At 37.1% G+C, this 11,851-nt stretch overlaps 1 protein-coding gene and 1 pseudogene across 2 annotated transcripts; both read right to left on the bottom strand.

The window, feature by feature from the left end:
* Positions 1–7,834: 7,834 nt before the first annotated feature.
* On the bottom strand, positions 7,835–9,921 carry LOC110178940 (NADP-dependent malic enzyme pseudogene; annotated as a pseudogene). Its single transcript, XR_015270851.1, has one exon. The product of XR_015270851.1 is annotated as an NADP-dependent malic enzyme pseudogene (transcript).
* Positions 9,922–10,100: 179 nt separating this feature from the next.
* On the bottom strand, positions 10,101–10,617 carry LOC110178965 (uncharacterized). The gene has a single exon (XM_020946269.2). The coding sequence runs from the start codon at positions 10,513–10,515 to the stop codon at positions 10,132–10,134; it is 384 nt and encodes a 127-aa protein (XP_020801928.1). The 5' UTR covers positions 10,516–10,617; the 3' UTR covers positions 10,101–10,131.
* Between the last annotated feature and the right edge of the window lie 1,234 nt (positions 10,618–11,851).

Genomic DNA, 11,851 nt, shown 5'->3' with positions numbered 1-11,851 from the left:
CTATTAATAAACTTTTACGTATACGTGATATATGCGTATACGTAATATTACGTATACGTAATGTGGGGATGGTAAATAAATACTTAAAAATATATATAAAACAAGGCAGTTATAATTTAAAAAGCATTTTTATATTATTTAAAAATGAAAAAAATTAACATAAATTAACATTAAGAAACTTTTATTTAACCATTTACTGATTTATGTATTTAATATATTTTACCTGAACATGAACATATACTATACATGGTACTTTATCATGTTATATAGTATCTTATTTATATATTATTAATTTAATTGAATTTATATATTTTTTGAAATTCACTTAAAAAGTGGTTCATCAATGGGTTAAATTGATTTGCGGTTTACCTGGAGGCAAAAAGGCCACTTCACTGGAGATCGGTAACATGTTTTATGCATCCGCAACAAATGTATATACACTTATTTAGCTTTTATATACATATGCATGGGTATATAGGCAACTTCTCAGCTAAAGGAAACAAAAAAAAATAAAAATAAAAACAGCAACAACAGCGAAATACTTTTAAAGGTAACCGATCAGAAAACAACAGAAATAAAAATAATGGCGAAGGTCGTTCAAAGGCAATGCAAAGTTTATGTTTTCTTTTTTTATATACATTTTTTTCCTTTGTTTTGTTCCTTTTTGTTCATTTTTAGATTTTTTGTACTTTACTTTTTTAGTTCTCAAAGGTTGCTTTTTTAGAAGCTCGAAGTTCTTTGTGGGGATATCCTAAGGATATAATGTTGCCTGTATTTTTAAGCAAAGGAATGGACTTTAATAATATCATATTATATAATATTTTTAAGACCTGCACAGTAATAAGTAGTCGTTTTTAAACCATCATAATGACCCTAAAATTGGATACTACATTTACGTTACAGTAGTTGCTCCCTGAGATTTATTTACGAAACCTCGTGACGTTGATAAGACCGACGACTAATTGCTTCTGTACCGGACGTCAGTGCAGTTTTCGATTTTTGTAAAAAAACGTTGCTTTTGTTGTTGGTGACTATCTGGTGAATTTCAGTTCGTTCCCATCATAAAGTTGTCGACTGGTTTCCTTTTTTTGGCATCAACGAACGACGAGCGACGAACCGTTTCTGTCAAAGAGTGACTTGAGGCGAGGCTGGGATTTTCTTTTGCCATTTTGTGTAATTTATTTTTGTTGATTTCATTTTATTAACATTTCATTTGGGTGTTGTAGTAGTTTGGTGGCTCCCAGGAATCCAGGTCAACGGCGACACTTGGCTGGCCACGGATGTAGCCGAGATTCAGGAATTGGTAGTGGTCTTGGATCGTTGACCAAAAAGCTTACACGGTTAATGCCCGGATCCCGAACACGTTTGCAATTCGGATAAGAGAGGTGTCAGATATCTCTGGAGACTATGGTTGAAACTTTCTGTCCTACATTAATTTCAGATCGAAATTACAGACTGTTGGCCAGCTGATGTATTACGCTAATGGACAGCTTAATGTGCTCAAATCAGAGACTTGCTTTATTAATGAGTTTGTGTTAAAGGAACCCGCAATCAAGTCATGCCTGAAATTGGAGAAATTTCAGGCAGAAAAAGGGATAAATAATAATATACCAAATATAATAAACTTTTTAAAAGAAGTAATTGCAATAAATTGAATTTATAAGAATATATAATAAACTCCCTTGAGATCTATAAGACAAGGGTTTATCTTTAATCGAAAAAAGGTATACAATTTCAGTTTCACATTATAATATTTCTGATATCTTACATAAGATCTCAGAGAACTGGAATTTAAGCCAACTTCAACTTGATTGAGACAACTTACAAATTATCATATCGTCTGTCGTCTGTCCATTAATTCGATTTGATTTTAGAATAAATAAACCTGCTGTTAATTACATAACCATATACGAATCCCGGTTGACATGGCGCCTAAGACTAGAATTCAGATCTGTGGCCCCAGACAAGAGTTATAATGCATATATAGCTTTTATGCGATATGCATCGTTACTAATTGCCATGGAAAAGAATGTTTGCTATTGACATATCAATGGAAATGTAGGTAAATCAAACAAGACATTGAATTATTGTGGAATTATACTTGAAGCAGGGGAAAAATGTGAATTTTAAAAGCAAAACTATAAGCAAGAAACTGTAACAGCAATTGGGGATTTAGGAAAGTACCGATCACTTTTTTGTCTCCCAATAAAGAATAAAAGATCTGCCTGTTAAAATCTCAATTGGTAGCTATATAAAAATTGTATAAATATCGCGAGACAAACGAAAGTCAATTAAGGTTCGATCGCTGAGGCTGGAACACGCCTTTGAGCCTATCTAACCATGTATCTGATCGTTGCATAAACACTTTGCGGCCAAAACAGGAGATCGGAGCTTGAAGCTCCCAGCTCCAGCTCCCAGCTCCAGAGACCGGCGTGTTGGGGGCGAATAAAAAATAAAAAACTTTCTACAATTATTTTCAATACTATTGAACTTTTCTTCTACTTCACGCTGATTTACGCAACTTTCACGGCAGCCACCACCAAACAACAGCCGCAAAAACAAAACACAAAAAAAAACCTAAAACATCGAATTTATGGCCACAACAACGGCAAACCGGGCTCACATCGAGAAAAAAACCTGGCCCACGCAACTTGAAAAAATAAAAACGAAACCCTTTAGGAAATTTTGTACAAAAAAAAGCCGAGAAAACTGGCATCGCTGGCCGTATAAATCCGTTTAAAATCGCTGGCCAGGCCAACACCGAAACTGCAACTGCACCTCCAACTTACAGCTCCAACTTCAACTCCAGCTCCATCTTTAACTCAAAACTCCAACTCAGACTCGAATTTGAAACCGCAACACCAACGCAGAGGCCTGAGGTTGAAGATATTTTAAAGTTTTTCTCGGCTTTGGGAGCTGTGCGGGCGGCACAGTGGGATCCATGGCTAATGGAACGAGGGTGAAATTGGAGAGTCAATAGAGTTGTTGACTTCCACACACACTCTTTCTTCCTTTTTTTGGGGGAGTTCCTGGAAACAGAAAGCAATTAATAATAGAGTCTGGTGATTTATGGGTGTCAGTTTTCATTTGTTTAAAAGTTAAGCTAATAATTTACAAGTTGAAATATATTAGTTTGAATTTTTATAAACTTTTTAAATCAAGACATGAATTTTTACCAGGTTTAATTAAGAATACTTTTAAAAGATCACACTGAAATGAGTAAGAATTTTTTCCAAAATTATTATAGAAATTTTCCAGGCACTTAATTACTTTTACAAGTAACTCCCAACCTATAATTTTCTGTTTTGTCTGGCAACTTGGAAAATATGTTCTATAGTAACCTAGAATTCTGTAACCGGATCCGGCGTATAAACCAGTCAAGCCACCACCCGGTTCTCACTTTCATTTTCGTTAAAGAAATTTGTTTCAGACATTTTCCGCTTCCAATTTCCAATGCAAAACGATACTGTAGACTTTTGCAGTTCATTGGCCCCACGGTGCAGGGTAGTAGAGATATATATACAAATATAACTGTGTGAATGGATATATATCAGCTGGGATAGGATCGTATCGTATCGGATCGCATCGCAGTGGTTTTATTAATGAGCCTAGACGCACGCTTAGCACGAAAAACGCCACCGGAGCGATGTGAAAACTTGTGGATTTCAGTTTCGATGCGGAATCGATCGAAAAGCTAAGACAAAGACTGAGGCAATAAACAAAAAAACCGAAAAGTAAAAAAAAGAAGAAATAATAAAGATTAGGCCAGGCTGGAGAGCAATGGGGGCGTCATTGGCGTTGGCAGCACATCGCATATCAAAGTGCCACCTCTGCGATATCATGGCAATCATTATAATGTGAGTGTGGGATCGTGGCCATATTATAATGGGCATAAATATAAGCTCTCTACCGATTATGGGGGCGCTTGGCAAGTGTCGCACGAGCAGAACGTGCCGTGCCATGAAGCCATGGATGGAGCTTCTTTTGGCCTCCTGTGATTTCGATTTCGTAAGGCTTTTTTTTTGTTTTGTTTTTTTGATTAATGCCACCATAGACCATAAAGCCATCCACCTATTTAGCTATTCTTGGCCCGCAATCGGTCGTACAATCATTATCGTAAATGTTGCTCACCAGTTGGTAAATGCCATTAATCAAACTGTTTTACATTTTATTTTGGTTCCATTTCGTTACAGCCAACCAAATAAAAATTGCCGGGAATTCCATCAAGACCATCAAAAACTGCGAAGCAATTCGAATTTTTTGTGGTTACTAATGAATGAATGAATGAATGGATCTGTAGAGAAATGTGAGTGACAGCATAACGAATGTCTACGAACTACCGGCTGCCATTGAACTTGATTTGGTGAGATCTTTTTTTTTGAGTGGGAATCCAACTTCCTTATAAGCTATATCTCATATGAAATATGATAACATTAATGGGTGTTGTAGCCAGGCTTTAATAGGGTTAACTTATATGATTTATACTTATAGGGATTGGCAGCAAAATAGGCTTTGAATAAAGCTAGTTAACATGTTTATTAAGAAAGCTATTAAATACTTTTATATTTGATATATAAAGGTTTTTTTTATATCTTTTGTGTATGTGCTGTGAATATAATTTATATTATCAAATTTTAAGCTTAATAGAATACCTAAAATTCTAATTCTTAGTCACTTACAACTAAGCTAATCAATCACTAAAGTAATAATCAATCCAATTAAAGTAAGCTTTATCACTGCTCAGACACAGTTCGTTTACAAACAATTTCCATTAAGTAACTAAAGCTATGCAAATCTAGTATAACGATTATAAAATTAATGCAAATTAAATAATTAATCTTATCAGCATAGTTTTAAAAGCTTTTCCAAACCTGAATTGAAATAGTAATTGCCATTGCAATTAACTAGGCAAAGGTCATATATGCATATATAGTCATCATGGGAAATGTGAAAAAAAATGTTAATTGAAAAGCCTTTTGGTTCTGGTAATATTCACCTGCGTCAAGACAGCGGCTCTTTCCAATTACATCCGAATTATTTATGCGGCCAATACCTGAATGCCGATATCTAGCGGCATTTATCATGGCTGACAGTTGGGACGGCGTTTGGCTTCAACGCCGAGATCTCAGAAATCGCAGAAATCACCAAATCGCCGCCAGCAGCGGTCAGCGCATAAATTCACCAGCAAACTCAATCAAAAAGGCGAGCTTACAGCCAGCCTAGCTCATTTTTTAACTGTAAGCTAAAGGGTACAGCTGAGACTAGGTAAGGTGAAATATTAGAATACTAAAGTTAAGAGCCTTAAGTATCAGAAATTCTATTTATAAAAGTTTATTTGTATAACAGGATTATCCTACCCTGTCCTATCCTATCCTATCTAGACCTTAAAAAAGGTTTTCTAATTTGGGGTTCTAGGTAAATTTTAGAATTCTGAAATGAGCAGTAAACGTATCTAGAAAAAGTCTTTGAAAAATATATTTTAATTTTAATTTCATTTAAAATTTTCAACCAAATATTATTCCAACACCAACACCAATAGATAAACTTAAGATTTAGATCATATTCCTTTTATAGATACTCGCCTGTCTATGTGTATTTCTGTAACCAATTTTGTCGTGAATGCAAATTTTGTGTACACTTTTAATTAACGTTAAAGGTTGTTTACAGTCGTTGTTGGTGTTGTTGTGATTGTTGTTGGTGTTGTTGTGATTGTTGTTGGTGTTCCTTGGCGGTGGAGTTTTTCCAGCACTTATTTGACTTTGAGACCGAAGGCCCGCTGGCGTTTCCCGCATTTCGTTGGCGCTTTGCCTGTTTACTGATTAGCGAAAAAAAATACAAAAAAAAAAAACACTAGTAAAATAATAGACAGAAAAGTCAAGAAATCTTATATTGAATCACGAAATCGGGCGGCAAACGAACCCGCTGCCGAACCCGTACTCCATACATAATTTGCTTAATGTTTACTTATGCTAATCGGGGACATTAATCAGACTTGTTAACAACATTGAGCACGAGTCGCAGGAGGGGTCGTCCCCGTCTCCATCTGAGCAAATGCCAAACAAATCAACACTCGCACCGAAATTACTTCATTTTCGTAACTTAAATTGATGGATTATTAAATAAGAGAGAAAAAATGTTCAAAAGATTACAAAGCCTTTCAATACAATAAGCTGCGATGCCCAATGGGAAATTTAGATGGTTATTTATTTTATTTAAAAATGTTGAATTACGGAAACTACCAAAAGACAAATATAAATATTTATTATATTTATTTCGCTGATAATTTAAATATTTAATTATTTATAGGTATATATTCTGTGGCTATTGATACGTATTATAGTTTAAGTCAGCTTCATTTCTTTTAGTAATTTTAGAAATATTTTATAAATTTTATTTATTCGGTTTTTCAATACATTTTAATTAAACTATTAACCAATTTTGGTAACAAGCTCAAAGGGCTGTAAATTTCCACATGGGTACCCTTTTAACGCACGTGCCGAAACAGCAACAACATAAAGCTTCATCTGCACTACAATAACAACAACAGCAGCAGCGAAGCATAGTGCAAAGCGAAATGCAGCCAAACAAATAATAATAAAAAAACAACACCAACACAAAAGAAAGTTGAACAAAACACAAACAACAATGGCTCCAAGATAAAAGGGCATTTTGTAGGAGTCGAAGGGGGAGTTATATCAAAGCCGACGCACTTTTCGCTTTTGAAACAACTTAAGCGGAACCAGTTTCCCAAAAAAAGGAGAGAAAAATAAAATAGAGTTTTTAAACTGATGAAATACCCATGATTTTTCCAATTCACGCCTCTCGCATTACATGTGCATTCCCCCTTCCAATGGGGAACTTCATTTCTTTGGGTGGGACTACACTTAGCTTTTATATTTAAAATAAAATTACTAAGAACTCAAAAAGAATGTGAGTTGTTAATACTTAATTTGTTAAGTTCTGTTTTAATTTAATATAATTTAAAAAATCAGTTAAAATTATGTACAATTTCTTAAAATAATGATAGCTCTTTGTTCTTCTTTAAATGCCTAAATTGTTATAATTCTTAGTACACTTAGGTCCACCCTAAAGCCCTTTGGCCCGTTAAGCAACAACAATTTTGGGGGGCCAGCATCTGCAGAGGCGGTGAAAAGAGGTGGAGCAGAAAGTCAGAAAGAGAGAGAGAGAGAGAGGAAAGAGTAACTACTGGAGATGCGAAGAGTTCGAGGAATAGGTAAAAGTGTCGAAAGCGTAAACAAATATTACACATTTAATTATGACAAGGTGACTCGGCTACGCCTCTGCTTTACCTTTAACACACCACCTGACCCTGCCCCCCTCTCCATCCCACAGCTTACAGGGAAATTCAACTGGGAAAATTCATTTGAAATTTTATTCGGTTGTTTGGCCCGCTGACTTCTGCCTGACACTAATGCCTTTAATGATCCATGTTGTCGCTCAAAAAACCTGAAGGAGTGTCATTGGACTCCCATTGTTTTTTGGTGACTGGCTAAACGTGGACTCTCCATGGGAAATGATTACGTGATTAAGTTGGCAAACACAAGATCAGAGGAGCAGAAAATGTCAGTTATTAAATTAAATATAAAGATGTTTAGTAATTATTTTGTAATTTTTGCAAATTGAAGTTGGTGAACGGTGAGAATTTATTTGGGGATTCCCCACTATATTTATGAATATAAGTATTCAATCAATTCAACCTTTAGCAACTTTTGTATACCAAAAGAAAGAAAAAAGTACACTTAATTTACTGCTGCAAGTTTATAATAATCTCGATAAATATTGATTCAAAGAATGCGTATCTGGTTCTTTAATATTTGCATAACTATATTTATTTATAAAAAACAAACTGAACAATTAAATCATTATCAAATACCTTAAGACATTTAAAATTAATAAACCAGAAATGAATAAGTTCTACATGGAAAAATGGTAGGCTTTACAGAATATCTAAATTTTGAATAGATTTCCCTATTCTAATTATTTTCCTCTTTTTCATTTACACTAATCTGCTGCAACTCACGAGTCTTGACATATGGCATCCGGGGCCAGGCCCAAGTCGTTGGCATCGAGGACTCATAGTTGTAGTTATAGAGATTCGATTCCAGCCACTTGCGTTTATCCTGCGGTTCCGGATAGGTGGAACCCAAACCTCTGTCGTAGGCACATTGGGTCACCGCAATGGCTATGTTCATGGACACATCCCGAATCGTATTTAGAGGAGGATATAGCGACCCGCGTTCAATGTCACTAATCTGCACAAATTTGGCCAATTCCTGGGCAGCAATTAGGAACATTTCTTCGGGTATGTGATGGGTGCCAGTACAAATCACACTCAAGGCAATGCCTGGGAAGATGTACGCATTGTTACCCTGTCCGGGATGGAAGGTCTTCTCGCCCATTGTGACCGGTGGAAAGGGTGAGCCCGACGAGAAGATCACACGACCATCCGTATGCTTATAGGCATCTTCGGCAGTGCATTCCGCCTTGATGTTCGGATTGGACAAGGCAAATATCACTGGCCTCTCATTATTATCCGCCATCATACGTAAGATCTCCGGCGTAAAGATACCTCCAGTGGCCGATGCACCGATGAGGATACTCGGCTTGAGTACACCCACAATTTCGGCAAGACTCGACATGGGCGGCATGTCCTTGACATACTTTACAGCCTGGTGGGCATCCAGATTGCGAGACGTGGTTAGCAAACCTTGGTCATCCACCATGAAGATCTGGTTGTAGGCTTCCTCAATGTGTAGACCATCCAGTACCATGGCCTTAACCGTGAGATCAGCAATGCCAATGGCAGCACCACCGGAACCAGCAAATAGGAAAATGTTGTCCTGCAAGGACTTTTTTGTCAAACGCTGGGAGGCATAAAATCCTGCCACAGCAACGCCAGCAGTTCCCTGGATGTCATCATTAAAGGTACAATAATTATTGCGATATTTTTCCAGAAAGCGAAATGCATTATGATTGCCAAAGTCCTCGAATTGGATGAGTGTATTTTGTCCATATCGTCGTACCACAGCCTCCATGAACTCATCAATGAAGTCATCATATTCCTGTCCAACCACTCGCTTCTGGCGCAAACCTATATAGAGGGGATCCTCCAGCAGATTGATATTATTAGTACCCACATCCACCATGATGGGCAGGCACTGATGCGGCTTGATCCCGGCCAGAGCTGTGTATAAGGCCATCTTGCCCACGGGAATGCCCATGCCATTGGCTCCCAAATCTCCCAATCCCAGGATTCGCTCACCATCCGTCACACAAATTGCACGAACATCCGACTCTGGCCAGTTTTTGATCACATCGAAGACATGTCCCCGATCATTGTAGGTCACAAAGAGGCCATGAGGACGTCGATAGATTAGGCCAAAACGTTGGCAAGCCAAACCCACCGTTGGGGTGTACACAATGGGCATCAAATCTTCGATATTCTCCGAGAGGAAGCGAAAGAACAGCCGCTCATTGCGATCGTGGAGGTCGCTCAGGTAAAGATACTTATTCAGCGGATTCTCATACCTATTCACAGAGATCTCGCAGAGCTTCAGTTGCTCCTCCTGGGACTTGCAGCGGGCGGGCTGGAGACCATGGATACCCAGCGTCTGTCGCTCCTCCAAAGTGAAGGCCAGACCCTTGTTGAGACGAGGATCGCGAAGGTGATCGATGCCACGCACCTGCGAGGGAGTGATAATGTCACCACTTACCTCGTGGTAAGGTCGAATGGCTAGCAACGTGCCACAGCGGCTTTGGAAGAGTTTGGTAGTAAATCTGCACAAGGTTGATTGTAAAAACATTTTGTAGTTCCTGGAAATGTTTTCTTATTGAAGTAAGAGTTTTAGATTTTAGCTCAGAGCTGTCTTTGACTATTGTTATTTGGGGCTAATAATTTATTTAGGGTTATGTTTAATATAAAATTCAAGGGTTACTTGGAAACATACAAAATAGCATTTGTATATAACATTTTAAGATAATGATGGGGTATATATACCTTCCATTAAACATAATTCCAAGATTAGCCCAAGGATTAATATCGAATCCAGCACCTTTCTCATAATTAATATTTCTGTTACTAAATTTTCGATTTAATTCTTTATTTCTCTGTTAATTTTGTTCAATTGCATTACTTGGCATTTGGTTTTGATTCAGGTTCCTGAGAGTTGTCTGTAAATCCTGGTTGAGACTCCTTTGTACAATACTCAGTTCCAGGTAGCACTTGACATAGTCCTCCGAAGTGGTAGCCAGCATTCTGACCAGATTCTCTCGCACCACACGTACTGTGCTTAGTTGGTAGACATTCTTGGAGGACACCATACAGGGTAGATCCTCGTCTCGACCCTCGAGAAGCTTCAGACGTCCGCCCATATCCAAGAAGCGAGTCTTCAGAAACTTCTTTTTGTAGATCAATTGTCGTTCACGTTTTCGCAGTTTCCTCAGGTAGCTAACTACCTCCTCGGGAATGCTGAGGATGTCATTGTCCTGGTTCATTTTTGGGACACAATTTGTGAATTTAGCCTACAACCGAGAAAATGTTTAGATATTATTGTAGTGGCAATCTAGGCAAATGTATCTAAGTTTCGAGTCGGATTTACTTTAATTAAAATATAAAATTTCACTGCATTTTGTTATTAACATATTCTCCTCAAAGGTAATCCCAAAAATGAATAAGACAATGCCAAATCAATTAACAAACATTTACAAAAAAAGACTTCTTTTATTTACAAATTTGTGACATTTGTGAGCCTCTGTAAAATATTGTAATAGATTCATATTTTTTTGTTTCTTCTTCACACCTCTGAACCTAAGGTTCAGTCACTATTATGATTTCATCGAAGCGAAACAAAAGAGTATCCGTAAGATACAATGGCAATGCTAATCACATTAATAAATTATCCGCACCTCCGGTTGGAGACTCACTCTCGCATCTATCTAAGTATCTATTCCGATTCCGATCGTGTCTTCGTGTAAATGAAATATTCTATTGGCTAAATTGTTTTTTGCTTTATTCATTGGACATTTGCAGTGGCTAAACATTAATTTTTTTGTTGCTACCCCTTTGGACTGACCCCCCTCTGTACCACGATTTATTTAAATTATTTTTAATGGCCTTTTGTTGTTGACTCTGTCACTGTGCTAAATGGCAATACAAATTCCTTGAGTTTATTGGAATTTTTTATTTATATTCTATGAACATTTGTGAATTAGTTGGAATTGGTTGATTGAAAGAGGTAGAGAAAGAGGAGGGGGTTTTATTTTATTTTTATCAATTAATTTGCAAACGCACTGTAAGATTTTTAAAGATATTTACATGGTGGAGTTGGAAATTGATCATAACTAAGTCAAAAATTCAGCAATTTCAATTCTGAAAGCTGTTCTGTGTTAGGGTAATAAATCTGGATGGTCAATTTAACATTTTAACTCCTCCTTGATTATAACTATAATACCTTCTGAAAGTGTATAAAAAAGAGCTTCAAATCCCAAGTGTTTCCCCAAAAAAACTTCAATGGAATTACGCTTGAACTTGCTTTTTTGTGTGAAACAAGTTCTCCTGCTCTCCGATTTCACATTAAAGACCACACGCGTCTTGGGTGCCATTTATGAGCATTTAATCCTTTTGGGCAGCCCAACAATAGCCAAAAGGCCCCTCAGCGAGAGAAAATAACTACATCAAGCGGAAACCGAAAAAAAAGGGAGTGTATTTGTGGCAGGGGACAAAACTCGGGTTGATTTATATGATCGCAGGGCGATTCATATTTCTATGGCTTTCACTGTCGACCATAAATATACATTTTTTCTCTGAATATACACCCACAGCACTTTGAGG

Source organism: Drosophila serrata, unplaced genomic scaffold (assembly GCF_035046125.1).
Source record: "Drosophila serrata isolate PLE 108 unplaced genomic scaffold, ASM3504612v1 contig_204, whole genome shotgun sequence".
NCBI lineage: Eukaryota > Metazoa > Arthropoda > Insecta > Diptera > Drosophilidae > Drosophila > Drosophila serrata.
Note: the sequence above shows the minus strand (reverse complement) of the source record. Positions and strands in the feature narration are given on the sequence as shown.